The 18,728-nt window shown below is 44.2% G+C and overlaps 1 protein-coding gene across 2 annotated transcripts in view; it reads right to left on the bottom strand.

Annotated features, from left to right (window-relative positions):
• LOC126236541 (uncharacterized) overlaps positions 1-18,728 on the bottom strand; it is a 206,194-nt gene that overhangs the window by 167,380 nt on the left and 20,086 nt on the right. Inside the window, exon 3 of one of the 2 annotated variants that reach the window (XM_049945919.1) lies at positions 7,036-7,460. The exons of the other annotated variant lie outside the window; for it this stretch is intronic. Within the exon in view, the coding sequence (XP_049801876.1) occupies positions 7,399-7,460 (62 nt within the window). The 3' untranslated portion in view covers positions 7,036-7,398. Of the gene's footprint in view, positions 1-7,035; positions 7,461-18,728 lie in introns of those variants that run through there. 2 annotated transcript variants of the gene reach the window in all.

Genomic DNA, 18,728 nt, shown 5'->3' with positions numbered 1-18,728 from the left:
TTGTATAACTTCGTGATTCTGCCCCCTAACTTGCAATCAGTTATATGGGTCTCAGAACAGCAAACAAGCGGTTTGTCTCCATACTGGCGACCTTTGCCTTAGGTTCCGCACACTGAGAATCACACTACTATGATTTAGTTACTTTTCTCTCTCTCATAAATTCCTTGAAATTAATTTTGGATCTGCTGTAAATTTTGTTTGACGGTGCCTATGTGCTAATCCCTATGTTTTCTTTTAATTAGCCAATTATCTCCCTTATTGACTCAAGAACTTGTGGTTTTTGCACCACATTCATGATTATTGTCGTAAATTAGCATTGTGAACAGTGTCTTTAACTTGTATAAGATTGCTTTCTAGTCATGTATTACTTTCGGAGGCGAAGAGTATCATACATCATTGTCTCCAGAGAAGAGTGGCAGATTATCAGATACGTTTTTTCTTCAGTTACAGTCGTTATTGTAATGTTACACAGTACCGAATGCTGACAAGGGGTAAGGAACGTGAATCGTACAAATACTAATTACATGACGGAGCAACTTGACAGCAGTGACGGGTAATTTTCGGGAGACGAGATGATGTTTCAAGACACGAAGAAGACGGGTCCAGATGCCACTGCTTTTCACAGTTCTGAGACTGATCATGAACGAGAAAAAGCCCCATTCAGGATATAATGACTTCCGATGTACCACTCTATACGGAAAATATTGAAGACCTTGTAACAATCAATAACCCGTTAAAAATAGACAAATAGTCAGTCTCTCAGTCCCAGCATAATAGTGCGCGAAAATCCAGAACTGCATCCTCTTTTACCAGTACGGTATATTAATTACCGCAGGATGCTTTTTTGGCTTTTATTAGAGAAATACACTCCTGGAAATGGAAAAAAGAACACATTGCTCCGGACACTGCGAGGGGGCTGTACAAGCAATGATCACACGCACGGCACAGCGGACACACCAGGAACCGCGGTGTTGGCCGTCGAATGGCGCTAGCTGCGCAGCATTTGTGCACCGCCGCCGTCAGTGTCAGCCAGTTTGCCGTGGCATACGGAGCTCCATCGCAGTCTTTAACACTGGTAGCATGCCGCGACAGCGTGGACGTGAACCGTATGTGCAGTTGACGGACTTGAGCGAGGGCGTATAGTGGGCATGTGGGAGGCCGGGTGGACGTACCGCCAAATTGCTCAACACGTGGGGCGTGAGGTCTCCACAGTACATCGATGTTGTCGCCAGTGGTCGGCGGAAGGTGCACGTGCCCGTCGACCTGGGACCGGACCGCAGCGACGCACGGATGCACGCCAAGACCGTAGGATCCTACGCAGTGCCGTAGGGGACCGCACCGCCACTTCCCAGCAAATTAGGGACACTGTTGCTCCTGGGGTATCGGCGAGGACCATTCGCAACCGTCTCCATGAAGCTGGGCTACGGTCCCGCACACCGTTAGGCCGTCTTCTGCTCACGCCCCAACATCGTGCAGCCCGCCACCAGTGGTGTCGCGACAGGCGAGAATGGAGGGACGAATGGAGACGTGTCGTCTTCAGCGATGAGAGTCGCTTCTGCCTTGGTGCCAATGATGGTCGTATGCGTGTTTGGCGCCGTGCAGGTGAGCGCCACAATCAGGACTGCATACGACCGAGGCACACAGGGCCAACACCCGGCATCATGGTGTGGGGAGCGATCTCCTACACTGGCCGTACACCACTGGTGATCGTCGAGGGGACACTGAATAGTGCACGGTACATCCAAACCGTCATCGAACCCATCGTTCTACCATTCCTAGACCGGCAAGGGAACTTGCTGTTCCAACAGGACAATGCACGTCCGCATGTATCCCGTGCCACCCAACGTGCTCTAGAAGGTGTAAGTCAACTACCCTGGCCAGCAAGATCTCCGGATCTGTCCCCCATTGAGCATGTTTGGGACTGGATGAAGCGTCGTCTCACGCGGTCTGCACGTCCAGCACGAACGCTGGTCCAACTGAGGCGCCAGGTGGAAATGGCATGGCAAGCCGTTCCACATCACTACATCCAGCATCTCTACGATCGTCTCCATGGGAGAATAGCAGCCTGCATTGCTGCGAAAGGTGGATATACACTGTACTAGTGCCGACATTGTGCATGCTCTGTTGCCTGTGTCTATGTGCCTGTGGTTCTGTCAGTGTGATCATGTGATGTATCGGACCCCAGGAATGTGACAATAAAGTTTCCCCTTCCTGGGACAATGAATTCACGGTGTTCTTATTTCAATTTCCAGGAGTGTAGAAAAAATGGAGGGAAAAGATAAAAGATCTGAGGAGGCTGCAAAGGCACGAGATGCAAATTTTAAAGAACTTAAGAAGCGTGTTTCAGTGAAATTAGTAAACTTAGTGAAAAGATGTTGACAACAGCAAGTTAATATGCGGAAGCAAAACATATTGCGATAAATATAGGATTTTTTTTTTCAAAATCAACCTTATGCAAGCACAGGTACTTTATTTTCATATTTACGATAGGCATGTTTCAACACCCATGTGTGTGGGTGCAATTTTTACTTCTGTAAAATGCAATATCAAACCTATACTAGTTTAACTGTTGTAGGCCTAAGAATTGCATTATGTGGAATTTCCTTTGTTTTGTTTAGACACTCACCTTAAAATTACATCGCTAAATGAACTGCATTACTATACATCTGGCTTTTGATCTTTTTCGTCTCTCTCTCTGTCTCTCTCTCTCTCTCTCTCTCTTTTTTTTTTTTTTTTTTTTTTTTTTTTTTTTTTTTAACAGCACGTCATCTGAAAACTAGCTGTCCTGACAACTATTGCGTATTTGTGAAGAACTGTCTCGTGGTAAAAGGCTATGTGCGTTTCTGCACCTACATGTTTCGTCGTACTTCGTGTCTCGATCAACTGCTATTGTGTGCATTGTTTCCACACTGTTTACACAAAATTTTCGCTCAATAATTCACTTCACATGCACTTTCACAAAATTTGACGAAACGTGATATGAGCAGAAACTTCTGACTCCATACTCAGTGACAGTGTTGTGTTATTCTTGCTGCTCACTTGTTCGTCGTGGGTCTTGTGTTCGTGGTGGCGCTAATTTTAAATGTTTCGTCAGAACTGGTGTGGTGCGGCTCCTTGGAGGGGGCAGAATGTATGTAATGTGTATATGTGCGTTTGTGTGTGTGTGTGTGTGTGTGTGTGTGTGTGTGTGTGTTTATGTGTGTGTGTGTGTGTGTGTTTTTGTGTGTGCGTGTGTGTCTGTGTGTGTCTGTGTGTGTGTGTGTGCTGTTGAGAGAGAGAGGGAGAGAGCGAGAGAAAGAGAGAGCAGGAAAAAGGTGTGGAGAGGGAACGAAGAAAAAAGATTTTTTGAGATAGTGTGATTGTTATGTTATATGCGGGGAGGTGTTTTGTATAGTTCATTGAGTGTTCCAACAGTGTATGGTTGCACAGTGTTGTATTTTCATTCAGGACTCTCTTTCTTTGTGTTATTGCTTTTCGTATGTGGTATTTCTCGTCTGTTGTGAGGTTTTGATATACAGGATCTTAAGATCAGTCTCCATGTTCTTTGGGTGGTGTTTCTCTTGTATTAGACGATCTACAAAAGTGGAGTGTGTACTGTCACTTCTTAGGGCTCTAAGAAATTACAGAAGATTATTAAAAATTATAAAACGTGATTCTGGTCATTTTCAAATCCCATTCCGTACCGCCAGGGTCATGAAGATCCCAAGTAATTTACACGTGATATATGGGCAGTATTTTAACGAACTAACATGAAAACATATGTTATAACTGTTTCAGAATAAATCACCATTCTAATTTCGGAAGTGCTACATTCAAGGAACGAAAAGAAATTCGATTGGGGTCATCTTGGCCCAAGTGGCACTCAGTGCAAAAACCACGGATACATTTTTGTGTAATGTAAATATAAAAGTGAACTAAAATTCATTGGATAAAACTGAATGAGAGGGATAAATTCGCACGGTTAGAAAAACTGTAGTTTTGAAAACTAGGGGGATATGTTTCCAGTTGCTTGTGGGATTATATAGACTCCCAGTCGTACTAGTAGTGTTAAATGTGTTTTTATTTGTTCATTGAATGAATTCTTTTCATAATTGAGATTCATAAGAATCGGAAAATCACGTCAGCTAATGTAATGAACAGTTATTGTGCAAAATGGTTTTGCACTTGATGAGAAAGATTAATCACCAATAATGGCATTAAGTACGAGGCCGTGCTAAAAAGTATACCACCGAAATTTTTACTGTGTTGCCAATACCGATTGCTGTAATACATATCACCAGTACTCGGTCAACTTTTATATTTTGCCGACGCAAGCTGTAGCTCTCTGCTGGTAGAGGGCTCCGAAATGTAGCATGTAACATGGTGGCGTGTGACGTAACTATGTCAGTGCTGAGTAGTAATGCATCCGAGTGTTTGGATTTGAAAAGTCTTAAAGCTTTTTAAATACAATAAATTTTGTTAAAGTTATACATCTTTATTCTTCATGTCCACAGATTTATTTCTCATCATACTCACCATCACAACGAACAACTTTCTCCCAACGAGAGACCAATATGTTGATAACATCACTGCAGAATGATTGGCTTTGTTGAAAGAGCTACTGCTTTATCACTGCTTACACCGCTTGATCACTATCAAAGTGAAATGCTTGAAAGTAGTCAAATAGTTCAAATGGCTCTAAGCACTATGGGACTTAAAATCTGACGTCATCAGTCCCCTACACTTAGAATTACTTTAACCCAACTAACCTAAGGACATCACACACATCCATGCCTGAGGCAGGATTCGAACCTGCAACCGTAGCAGCAGCGCGGTTCCGGACTGTAGCGCCTAAAACCGCTTGGGCACAGCGGACAACCTTGAAAGTGTTCTTCAAGTTTTAGAACCAGTTCAAAATCGAATGGGGCCATTCGGTACTGTATGGAAAATGGTCGATGACGGTGAATCTAAGATGACGGGTTGTCACAAATGTCGCACCTATATTATGGTCAATCATTGTCTTGCTGAAGGAGAGGGTACTCCATGTGTGGGAGAACTCTCGGAATTCATGTTTTCAGTTTCCTGGGGGATTACAGTACTCTTTTTCTAGAAGGGCTACTGACTGAGACGGTAGACATCACTTTAATACAGCGATAGCGCGAACCTGCATCTTGGCATGATATTTCAAGGATTTCTTTGTAATACAGCTTAAAATAAAACTTTCTTGACTTGCACCTTCAGACGCCAGAGAGTACAAGCAGATAAAACACCATTTATCCAGGCTTGCAAATACACTACTGTCCATTAAAATTGCTTCACAAAGAAGAAATGCAGATGATAAACGGGTATTCATTGGACAAATATATTATACTAGAACTGACGCAATTTGGGTGCTTATACCCTGAGAAATCAGCACCCAGAACAACCACCTCTGGCCGTAATAACGGCCTTGATACGCCTGGCCATTGAGTCAAACAGAGCTTGGATGGCGTGTACAGGTACAGCTGCCCATGCAGCTTCAACACGATAACACAGTTCATCAAGAGTAGTTACTGGCGTTTGTGATGAGCCAGTTGGTCGGTCACCATTGACCAGACGTTTTCTGTTGGTGACAGATCTGGAGAATGTGCTGGCCATGGCAGCAGTCGAACATTTTCTGTATCCAGAAAGGCCCGTACAGGACCTGCAACATGCGGTCGTGCATTATCCTGCTGAAATGTAGGGTTTCGCAGTGATCGAATGAAGGGTAGAGCCACGGGTCGTAACACATCTGAAATGTAACGTCCACTGTTCAAAGTGCCGTCAATGCGAACAATATGTGACCGAGACGTATAACCAATGGTACCCCATACCTTGCTACGGTCGCAGGTTCGAATCCTGCCTCGGGCATGGGTGTGTGTGATGTCCTTAGGTTAGTTAGGTTTAAGTAGTTCTAAGTTCTAGGGGACTTATGACCTAAGATGTTGAGTCCCATAGTGCTCAGAGCCATTTTGAACCCCATACCATCACTGCGGGTGATGCGCCAGTATGGCGATGACGAATACACGCTTCCAATGTGCGTTCACCGCGATGTCGCCAAACACGGATGCGATCATAATGATGCTGTAAACAGAAACTGGATTCATACGAAAAAATGACGATTTGCCATTCGTGCACCCAGGTTCGTCGTTGAGTACACCATCGCAGGCGCTCCTGTATGTGATGCAGCGTCAAGGGTAACCGCAGCCATGGTCTCCGAGCTGATAGTCCTTGCTGCTGCAAACGTCGTCGAACTGTTCGTGCAGATGGTTGTTGTCTTGCAAACGTCCTCATCTGTTGACTCAGGGATCGTGACGTGGCTGCGCGAGCTGTTACAGCCATGCGGATAAGATGCCTGTCATCTCGACTGCTAGTGATACGAGGAGGTTGGGATCCAGCACGGCGTTCCGTATTACCCTCCTGAACCCACCGATTCCATATTCTGCTAACAGCCATTGGATCTCGACCAACGCGAGCAGCAATGTCGCGATACTATAAACCGCAATCGCGATAGGCTACAATCCCACCTTTATCAAAGTCGGAAACGTGATGGTACGCATTTCTCCTCTTTACACGAGGCACCACAACAACGTTTCACCAGGCAAAGCCGGTCAACTGCTGTTTGTGTATGAGAAATCGGCTGGAAATTTTCCTCGTGTCAGCACGTTGTAGGTGTCGCCACCGGCGCCAGCCTTGTGTGAATGCTGTGAAAAGCTAATCATTTGCATATCACAGCATCTTGTTCTTGTCGGTTGAATTTCGCGTCTGTAGCACGTTATCTTCGTGGTGTAGCAATTTTAATGGCCAGTAGTGTATTTCCGCGTTATGCAGGCCAGCCAAGGCCAAGCCTGGGCATCAGTCGCAAAGATCTGCTGTGGCCGCAGGTCTCGTTGTGTAGAGGCAGGAACTGGGTATTGGGATTGTATGACGTCAGCGTGAATGGATGAAATATTTTTTATATTGTTAATAAGCAGCCATTTTTTGCCAGTATTTATGTGGAACTATTGATAAAAAAAAATGTATTGAACAGTTGATATATAACAGTTGCCGACATGAATCCACACTTTTATTACGTAAGAGTAAAACTATTACAAGAATAACAGAAAGATAAATAAAGCCAAAACCAATGTTTTTAAATACTAATTTTTGCAGTCAGTTTCTCGCCTAAATGAAAACCGGATCTAATTTATTATATGTCGTGAAGTAATCAGAAAATGCTATAAAACAGGATGACTTGCTTCCGCCTGTTTTTGCTGTGAACAAAAGATGTATGTTCTGGCGCTCTTCCATCGTGCTGTTCCTCAGAAAACGGTAGACCTCTTCAGTCAGGAGGCCAGCCACCTGGTCTTCAATCACTCGTAGATTAGTCACCTACTTCAGGCTGAGCCGGCAACTTGGATTTCAATTCCGTGGACAGTCTAACAGCTCTGTCGTACATTTGTCCTTTGATTGCACCACGTAAACTACAACAAATACAACGAATTATGGATTAACAAAGGTAGGAACTATATAAAAACTTAATAGAAATTGATATTTACTACCGATAACACAAATATAAGTCATCGTAATTTTCTACATATCATGAATTTCACTTTCAGCACTTTGACAAAATTATGTTACGGTCACATTACACAGAGAACGTAACAGCCCTCTGGTAACAGATGCACTGCAAAAAAAAAGTCGTTTCGACATGTACAAGCTGTAGTTAGTCAGGATATCGAATTCGTTTGATCATTACCCCAAAATAATAGAAACATAACTTGTTGATCCGTTTTCAGCACGTTTCCCTTCATTGGACAGGTAGGTGTCATGTCACATTTGGGCCGTTCATTTTACGAATACGTGTTTTAACTGGCGGTGAATGTTGTCACGAGTGCCATGATTCTGCTGAAACGAGCTCTGTGTTAGTAGCCTCCTCCATTACCGGAACGATACGAGATCGCTTTTTGGCAGATGGAATATGCGAGTAAATCTGACGCGTGGCGTGTTTCGAGAGGATGAGGATGTCACTAGAACAAAGTGCCTCAAGGAGCGTAATGCCCGCCACGTGTGCGGCATTCAATGATCCTCACGTGTTTCCTGGGTCGCGACAAATGACGAGCACCTCAGGACCTCAGTCGAATTTGCTCGGAACGTATATGCCAAACCCGGTGTTTGTGAGTTCGGGAATGGCGAGCGTGTCCTGCCACCTGTTACCATAAAACCTTTCCCTACGTGAGCGATCTGATGAGAAAGTGGCTCAGCACGAGACCGCCCTATTATTGAAACAATCCAACGTGAAGCGGTGCCTTGCGGTTACTCTTTCCTGAGCGTGCAGCGCAGCCGCGGATTGGGCCATCCGCATGCCCGGCCAGCCAAGACAGTACATTCACTGTGGATGAACGAAAGAAATTTAAATCCAAACTTCTACTGAAAATGTGGTGTCACCGCCAGACACCATACTTGCTAGGTGGTAGCCTTTAAATCGGCCGCGGTCCATTACTATACGTCGGACCCGCGTGTCGCCACTGTCAGTGATTGCAGACCGAGCGCCACCACACGGCAGGTCTAGAGAGACGTCCTAGCACTCGCCCAGTTGTACAGCCTACTTTGCTAGCGATGGTTCACTGACAAATTACGCTCTCATTAGCCGAGACGATAGTTAGCATAGCCTTCAGCTACGTCATTTGCTACGACCTAGCAAGGCGCCATTATCATTTGCTATTGATCTTGTAATTCATGTATCATCAAGAGCGATGTTCTCCAATTATGGATTAAAGATAAGTATTCCAGCAGCTACGTACTTTTCTTGATAGTATAATTACTTTACCTAGTTCCAGACCTCACGCCAGTCTGCGTGAGCTTAAACGCGTGGACTTCGGCCTCCTCTAGCAACACGTTGTTGGCTCTTCTGCCAACACTACAGAAAAAACAATGCTGACACCAAACTTGCGATAGCAGTACTACGTATTTGGAAAAAAATATTCGTAGAGAATTTCAGTTTGGTATGAACAACTGAAGTACCAGTCCATGCAGTTCAGTGAGTACGCTCGAAAATCACCTACAACGTTTTATTATATTATGAACGCCGTAAAACTTGTTCTGCAATTTAACCTATTTCGTAGCACCTACTTGTGTTGAAGAACCTGCGTTTGCTTAAAGTCTAAATTATGTGTGCATTGCAACAGTGGCTAACAAGACACGAACTGGTTAAGGTAATGCTGTAATTGTTTTCGAGCCACAGAGCGAATCTTCCAGCCGAAATAATACTAGGCCTGTACAGCATTCTTTCGACATTGATGGTGAAATTCCTGCGACACTTGATCGACCACGTCCAAATGTGCAAATCGCAGACAAAATATGTGGCTAAATGTACAAGATGGCCGTCAATATATTCAGAAACGAGCTGGGGGCTTTTTTGAGAGCTATGTGCTCCACCCCTACCTGTTCACTCTTACATGAAATATATTTTTTGTCGCGGATATGGACAACCGCCAGCTGTATAACAAAATGAGAACACTTAAATAATGAGCCACACCTTGACTCGAACCCATATTTCAAGCTTATCGTGAGCGGTCGCCTTACTATTTGGCTATCCGAGCACAACTAACGGCCAGACCCAAACTTCCGTATGTCGTCAACTATGTCGTTTACATCCACTATGTACGAGGGTGAGTCAAATGAAAATCTTAAATATTTTTTTAATATTATTTATTGTGTACAAGTGGTACAAAGCTGTATCACTTTTCAACATAATCTACGCCATGCTCAATGCAAGTCCTCCAGCACTTACAAACTTCATAAATTCCTGTAGAAAAAAATTCTTTTGGAAGTCGGCGCAACCACTCATGCATCGCGTGGCGTACCTCTTCATCAGAACGATTCTTGCAAGGAAGTTCCAAGTGCCGAAGAAGTTTTCTCAAACATCAACATGTCGTTCTCTCATTTCAGGAGTTAGCTGCCGTGGCACCCATCTTGCAGAAACTGGAGCACATCATGCACAATGTGGTGTGCTGACCCATGACTAATCTGTAAACATGCTGCAATGTCATTCAGTGTCACTCTGCGGTTTTCCTTCACTATGGCTTCAACTGCTGCACTGTTCTGTGGAGTCACAATTCGTTCTGCCTGACCTGGACGAGGAGCATCTTCCACTGAAGTCACACCATTTACGAACTTCGTACTCCATTCGTAGACTTGCTGCTGTGACAAATATGCATCACCGTACTGAACCTTCATTCGTCGATGAATTTCAATAGGCTTCACACCTTCACTACGCAAAAACCGAACAACAGAACGTTTTTCTTCCCTGGTGCCAGTCGCAAGTGGGGTGGCCAACTTTATACTGATACTGCGACGGTATGTGTGCATGTGCACTATGCTGCCATCTGCTAGCAATTCTGCACGCTCTTTGTAGCACGCTTACCAACTTACAAACAATGGCGCGAAATTTCGATTTGTTATTACAAATTTAAGATTTCATTTGACTCATCCTCCTATATTGCTGTACAAGAGAGACATTTTAATTGAAAATTGCTTGTCCGATGGCGGCGGTTAAGTACGATATTGCAGTGCGTGTGTTATACCGAATTACGACGCAATTTTCCTTCCGACATGCATATGCCGGCAGTATCCCTGCACCAAATTTCTTCTTATATGGATTCAACATGAATCTGAATTCTGAGATAGATATACCCAAACCGCACCATACAAAGTTTAACGGGATGCTTCTGGATCAATATAGCTCCCTCGCCCCCTTCATTCCAAAAATATTTAGATATTCAAGAGATTTCTAGAGTGATCATTAGAGCACATGGATAAAAGTGTTTAACGTTTCTTTCCAATGAAACCGTTGAAAATGAGCGCAATAACTTGAATTACTTTTGACAATCAGGCTCACAATAACAAAAAAAATTTTCCCACAGTTTTAATACAGTATTTAAGGACAATATATATCCACACGACGACTCTCAAAGGACTGACTTGGAGGCGAGTACTGCATATTATGTCTGGAGTATTCAAACTACCAGTAGTGGCGAATGTCATACTGCAGAACTTCGACTCTTTTTCCGGGTGACAGCTTCTCTATATTTCCTACCCAGCGACTCTTTATCTAATCTAACGATGCTTAAAAACTTCTGCACCAGTTTGACTGAGCAGCCAGTTGTATGAAGGATTATGAAAGTGTTGGCGCCGATGCGGGAAGAAGTCCATTCCGTTAATTTCGCTTGGGTGAAACCACACCTCTGGATAAGCGGCCGGCCGGAGTGGCCGAGCGGTTCTAGGCGCTACAGTCTGGATCCGCACGACCGCTACGGTTGCTGGTTCGAATCCTGCCTCGGGAATGGATTTGTGTGATGTCCTTAGGTTAGTTAGGTTTAAGTAGTTCTAAGTTCTAGGGGACTGATGACCTCAGAAGTTAAGTCCCATAGTGCTCAGAGCCATTTGAACCATTTTTTTGATAAGCGGCTATTAAGCTGGGACGGCTTAGCCGCTCGCCAAGGAAGCGCTGGGACGGGAACGACACCTGGATTGCCATCCACAGTTCGGATTACCAACCTGTTCTACACAGAACGTGTGGATTACATTTTAAAATTCAACATCTTTTTCTGGAGCTGTTTCGACAGTCACATACCTTTTTATTAGCCTGCAGATTTCATTATTGTATTTGATTGCGAATGGTACCTGTTCATTGTCCTCGATACGTTGCAAGTGTCAGTACGTAGTGAAAACAGTGTTCAGTGTGTGTAGTTGTGAATGCGTTATGACAGAGACATGTGAGATCGATAACCAAATGAGTTGAACTGTTTTCGTGTTTCAAGACGCATCCTATTGAAGATTTATAACGCGTAGAGAGAAAGCGCCATCTTCTAGCGTCTTGCTTATAAAAATATCTTCTTGATTCGATCAGTATATAGTTCTCATATTGTTTTGATCATATATCGTTTACCCGCATTCTATATCACTAAAAATAGTAACAGTTGTAGGTTTTTTCCTCCTCAGTGACATAGCTGCGCTATGTCAAGGAGAAGCTGTTGCCATCACCAAATGCTTTTCATCAGAAATATCATCAAAGCTAGCGTCGTCCATTGTGGGGGAATGGTGGACACCAAAAGGGAGAATGGAGACCGTCTTGGGAAATGCAAGCCACGTAGTAGGGGAATGACGAACACCTTGGGGGAATTTTGGTCCGCCGAAGCTGGTGAACTGGCCACATAGGGTGATTGCCGTAACTTCTGAACATCCTTCAGCGAAGACCATTTGGCTGGAAGGAGGCACATTGTATGTCACAGGAGACGGAGATCTAGGCTTCACGGCATGGTTTCCGAGGTAGATACAATCCGTAATTTTAAAGAAAATGGTTCAAATGGCTCTGAACACCATGGGACTTAACATCTGAGGTCATATAGTCCCCTAGAACTTAGAACTACTTAAAACTAACTAACCTAAGGACATCACACACATCCATGCCAGAGGCAGGATTCGAACCTCCGACCGTAGCAATCGCGCGGTTCCAGACTACAGCGCCTAGAACCGCTCGGCCACGCCGGCCGGCTTTTTAAAGACACTAATAACAAAATAACAAAGCAGTCTAAAGGCGAAGAGTCAGCTGTATGCTGAGGCGACCTCTAGAGAACTTGTAGTACGCCATTTCTTCAGCAGAAAATCTGAGTTCTTTCCTGGTGGAACGTATCGACCGCCGGCCGCGGTGGTCTCGCGGTTCTAGGCGCGCAGTTCGGAACCGTGCGACTGCTGCGGTCGCAGGTTCGAATCCTGCCTCGGGCATGGATGTGTGCGATGTCCTTAGGTTAGTTAGGTTTAAGTAGTTCTAAGTTCTAGGGGACTGATGACCGCAGCAGTTGAGTCCCATAGTGCTCAGAGCCATTTGAACGTATCGACCCACCGCTATTCGTGAAAATAACGTTCACTTCGTTTCTCAATCTAGAAATTGTCACAGCGGGACGTGTGTACAAAAATGGATAAAAATACACAAATAAGAGAGCTTAGGTAGCTCGTTGTCCCGATCAAGTTTCTCTGAGAGAATATATCAGAAAACGTAACGTAATACAGCACACTTTCACAGCAACAGAAGATTGGTTTGATAACGTATAATTTTTCTGTATAAGGAAAGGTTTTATTAGTTAGGATGGAAGACTTAAATCCATTAAACGGCTAGGAAAGGCACTCTTCTCGTAGCCACGAAAATAGTTCACCAAGTATCAAACATAATTAAAAGTATGTAACTCCTAGAAAATCCCCTACAGGTCGACTCGGAGTAAAAGAAATTGATGAATCAATTAAAAATGTGGTGGCGTAATGAGATATAATGAATAAAGGAACGGAGAAAATGCAGAACGAATAACTATAACACAGAGGTACGCAATGTAATGACGTAAGTTGATAGAGCTCTAGAGAAAACAGTCACATACGAGTTGACATGCTGTATAGTGGTGTTAAATACCATTTGGCCTTAGTCTCCCGAAGCTCCAGTGATGAAGAAGCTAAATTTTATGTCGAACAACAAAAGGAGTACAAACGTCCTTTCATACTGATGGATGAAAAATACGAGGAGCCATCCCCTTCTCGTATTGTCGTTCCTGAGCAAAAGTTATTTTTCCTGAAGCTTCATCCATGGGCTGTGAAATCACACACTACAAGTGAAATTTGTACCAAAAGAAAATATACTTCAGTTTTTTGGCATCCCCGCCAACAGCATAATGTTCAAAAAAGAAATACAGGAACGAAACTGTGGTGTAGGACTAGCTTCATTGTTTAGTAATGAAAGGGTCACCCATCCTGAGTTGGAAGATCCTCATACATCTTGCTCACCAGATGGTAGAGTTTTGTCGGGACTGGCTCTCCCAAGGCTGTCAGTAGTTCTAATGGAATGTTGTCTACTCCGGGGACCTTGTTTCGACTCAGGTCTTTCAGTGCTCTGTCAAACTCTTCACGCAATATGATATCTCCCATTTCATCTTCATCTACGTCCTCTTTCATTTCCATAATATTGTCCTGAAGTACATCGCCCTTGTATAGACCCTCTATACAGTCCTTCCACCTTTCTGCTTTCCCTTCTTTGCTTAGAACTGGTTTTCCATCAAAGCTCTTGATATTCATACAGGTGGTTCTCCTTTCTTCAAAGGTCTCTTTAATTTTCCTGTAGGCAGTATCTATCTTACCCCAAGTGAGATAAGCCTCTACATCCTTACATTTGTCCTCTAGCCATCCCTGCTTAGCCATTCTGCTTAGCCAAGAGGACGCCATCGTCATTTAATCGTACAGTAAAGCTATTTCACATTTTTAATTTTCAAATAAATTTAAGAAGTGTTAATTTTGTAACTTGTATGTGTACTCACTTCCGAAATAAGTTAGTATTGGCTACATCATCGACACTGTCGTTTGTAGTGTTGTTTGGGCAAAATACAGCTACCTTATGATGTCTGTTGGCAGTATAGTTCTGGTAGCGGACGACGTGTTGCTGTTTCCTGCGCCCAGAGCAGAGACTTGTTTCCTTCCTGCTGCAGCAATACTTGTCATTGCATGACGTTTATATTGGCCAGCAGTCGGGCGCTTCTATCAGCCGCCTCGTGTCGGCTCTAGTTAACTAAATTTTATCATTTGGTAGTGCGATGTTGGGGGTTCCCCAATTAATTTCAGAGCTCTTGAACTATTCAATATTGTGAATTCGGAAAGCGCATAGGCTTTAAAGCGTGTTCTGCAAGTCTGAAATTTCGTGTCACTGTACTTCCTCTTTAATTACTTGTTTAATCCTCGCTCCCTTGTTGCCAGTACTTTCAACTATGAAATTTTATCCAGAGTCATTAGCAAACTCCATTCATTGTGAATCTTGCCTGCCTATTGCCTGTTGACTGTGGTAGCCGTTTGCTGTAATTTGCCACCTTTTCTTGTCTTTTGGACGATTGTATATTTATTTAAGAGTCATTGTCAAAGGTTCTGCTGGTGTGTTCCAGCTGGGATTCACATTTAAATTGTATGCCTTCCCAGCTATTCTTGTATGTTGGGGAATTGTGTATTTTATTCATTAAGGGATTGTTATTAGCCGGCCGCAGTGGCCGAGCGGTTCTAGGCGCTACAGTCTGGAACTACGCGACCGCTACGGTCGCAGGTTCGAATCCTGCCTCGGGCATGTATGTGTGTGTTTTCATTAGGTTAGTTAGGTCTTAACAAACGGATTGTGACCATAGATGTAAATTGAAGGAAACCTATTACATATACGGGTCACTGTGTTTTTTCACCACGATGTCGTTGCTTGTGATTCTTATTAAGGTTTATAACTTGTTAAGGGGTTTGCAACATCAACAATCAGTGGTGTGACTTGTTATCCTTTCTGTATTTTGGGTGGACATTATCTATGCTTCGGAATTGTTAATATCTTTAGTGGCCGTCATTTGTAATTATCTTTTCCGGTAAAACTCAGTTTGTTGAACCAGCTTGCAGTCACACCCAGTTGGTGTGTCGTCTTACTTGTATTTTTATATTTATTCCTGGTTTTAAGCCCTATTTTTAATGATATAAATTATTAAAGTGTTTTATTAATGAACTGCTCCTGTTCATGTTCTTTAAATTATTGTAATTGTTGTTATTCTGTATTTTACAGGGTTTGTAATTTGTAATCATAATAATTGTTGTTAAGCAATAAAGTGTATTACATGAAACTCCGAATGACGAAATATGTGGGTCCACCTTCCATGTGTTTGCTCTGAGAATTATCCCAACATATGTTGTGATGTTGCGTTCTGCTTGGCAGGGAGGTTTAGATTTGTCTACCCTTTGATGTCATTTATTGTTTCTTCGGATTACTGTGCTAATATTTTCTCCTTTCCAAGGTGTTGTACTGATATATTGTCATTGTTTTCAGGGGACCGCTACATATAATGTATTCCAGAGGGTTTTTCGGAATTTCCCACCTGAAAAAATAGTTCTTGCTGTATGAATTGAAAGTAAGTCAAATTCCAACCAAAGGTAGCGTCCCGGAATTAGCGACCAGGTTGCGTTTGGCGTTGGCGTTTGGCGTTAGTCTTACAGCGGATATCGTCGGGCTGGTAGGTGCCTCTCTTCATAACACTTCACCTGTGTTAGATGGCGTACAGTAAAATATCTCCTTTCTGGAGGATACTCAACACACAACCAGGCAGGTCGGTAGGATACAAGCGCATCTGACGTATTTATGGAATCGCTTGATGGACTGTGTTGAGCTTAACGATCCTGAAAGACTGAAAGTTACGCCGTTGAGTGATCAGGCAAGAGACTTACAGGCTAGGGCGGCATCCGTGAGTTTAGAAAGCGAGGATGTAGGTACGGAGCAAGAAATTTTAATCCGTAATCAACTCAGTGACGGTAAACGCTCCGAGGCCCGAGGTCTAGGTAGTCTGCCTTCCAATCACTTTGCTAAGTCACCCAATGCAATTATGTGCCTCCTGGCTGGTATTTCAGAATTGTCTGTTGATAGACTGAATCAAGTGCAGCAAGTATTGTGACTGTATGTGTGGTTTGAGTTTCACAATGATGCCTTACACGTACCAAAACCTTTAGCGAAAGGGACATTGGATACTTTGGTTTTGGAGACTCTGAGTCATCAGGCACGTTCAGGGTTCTTATAACAGGCATACAATTGTCGGCACGTGTGCATAATGAGCTTGAGCTGGGTATTATTGGCAGGTTCAGGGACCGTCGGAGACGTTGAGCCAATACATAGAGTGAATGGACACAGCTTGGTACGCCCATTACACAGTGTGATAGCAGTTCTAACATCTTATGGGGCATGTGACTCAAGGATCGATCACGTTTGGTGTTTGCTCGACTTCCCACCAAATTTGGTGAGTTGCAAGAACTAGTAGACTCTGTCGAGGTCATCACTTTTTCTGATGAGCAGTTTAGGGTAGATGTAGCTTTGACACTGCTACCTTCAGTTTCCATGGGTGGCAAACCCTCTCTCAAATTTGATCTACTGGCACGCAGACGTTTTTTTTTTTTTCGATGTGGCGGACACGATTCTCTTGTACGAGAGTGTCCGGTTGTGAAGGGCCCGATGCCTAACACATGATCCTGAACCCCTTGGGGTGCACATATTCATTCTGCGGCAGAACCGTCTCTCCCTTATGTTTGTGCACGTTTCGGAGAGGAACTTACGTGCCGGTTATTGGACTCTGCTTGTTCTGTAACGTTGCTTGACTATAAGTGGTATTTCGATTCATCCATTCGTGTAAATTATCTCCCGTGCACCCCTGACCTCAGAGACTTAATGTGGCCAATGGGTAGTAGTTGCCTTTGTTTGGTGAAGTGTGTGCTGGCTTGTCCATTTGCAATTTCTCTTGCCTGGTTACCCTCCTGTTTGTAAACGACTAATCACTTGATTTGTTGCTCGGCTGTGGTATGAATCACGGAACGAGATTGGTTGTTGATTTTGCTAGTCGTGCCTTAGTCTTTAAATTCTCTCGAGGTGAGAAGGGAGCCCTCTGTTCTAGTTGCCGTCCCACCGTTATTAATTCTGTAAGTCGCGAGATCTGGGAATTTGAGGTGACTAAACTTCAATTGGAGCAAGCCACCCATTTGTCTGTACCTCGTCTCCTACCTTACAAACGTCACAGAAGCTCTCCTGCGAAACTTGCAAAACAAGCACTCCTGGAAGAAAAAATATTGCGGAGATATGGCTTTGCCACAGCCTGGATGATGCTTCCAGAATGAAACTTCCTGGCAGTTTAAAACTGTGTGCTAATTTTGCGAGTGTCGCAGGATAGGTTCTGTGAAGGTTGGGAGGTAGGAGACGAGGTACTGGCGAAAGTAAAGCTGTAAGGACGGGTCGTGAGTCGTACTTGAGCAGCACACATGGCAGTCTGCCTTTGGCAGGGCAGAAGTGCGGACCGCGCTCTGCCGTCCACGCTGCTGCGCTCGCGGAGTGTTGGTCTTACCTCCTCGCTACTGCGCTTCTCAGCCGAACGAGCTATAATGGCCATCTCTTACAGGAAGAACTCTCTGAAGTTCACCTTTTCAAACGAATACGCGCGACCCAAAGCACTGGCAATCGGACGCTTCCAAGGCGAGGATTTGAAGATTCGCCGTGACGATCTCATGGGCACACACCTATCGATCTTTAGCAGAATCCTTTATGATAAGATGACTTCCGACGCTGCTTGAAACGAGATTATTTAACGGACGCGACATGGACTAAAATTTCGACACTCCAGCGGCAACGTCAGGTCTGTGGGGGTGGACCACGCAGGACTTGGCCTTCGACCGATTCGTGTATTCGAACTGTCTTACGAGGTGAATGGAGATGAAGTCATCGCAGTGCTAAACCCTGATGGAAGAGTCCACAGTCACGTACCGAGACATGGGCACAGTTTACGACGTATCCGGTGCTTAATATTGTGAGACACGTCCGAATAGATCTCAAACGTCACGTCCCATCGTACATTTCTATCGGCGGCTGCCGTAAGGTGGTGCTTAACGACGGACAACCTCGAACATGTTCCGGTTGCGGCAAAGAATGTCACGCACGTAATGAATGCCTGCAACGCCGCATCGCACAACTATGGCACGGCGATACGATCACCTACCGAACCACAATCGCCCTTCCAATCAACTATGCGGTGACACTGCTCCTCCAACCCTCACAAGAAACAGTTGATTAGCGTCTCTCTGGACCAATACATCTGGAGGCGTCACACAACCTTGCCACCGGCAGTGCCGCCCGCGAACATGACCTACAGCCGGACACATCCAGGCTAGAA

This window comes from Schistocerca nitens, chromosome 2 (genome assembly GCF_023898315.1).
Source record: "Schistocerca nitens isolate TAMUIC-IGC-003100 chromosome 2, iqSchNite1.1, whole genome shotgun sequence".
NCBI classification, from domain to species: domain Eukaryota; kingdom Metazoa; phylum Arthropoda; class Insecta; order Orthoptera; family Acrididae; genus Schistocerca; species Schistocerca nitens.
The sequence above is the reverse complement of the archived record's forward strand: the minus strand, read 5'-3'. Positions and strand labels throughout refer to the sequence as shown.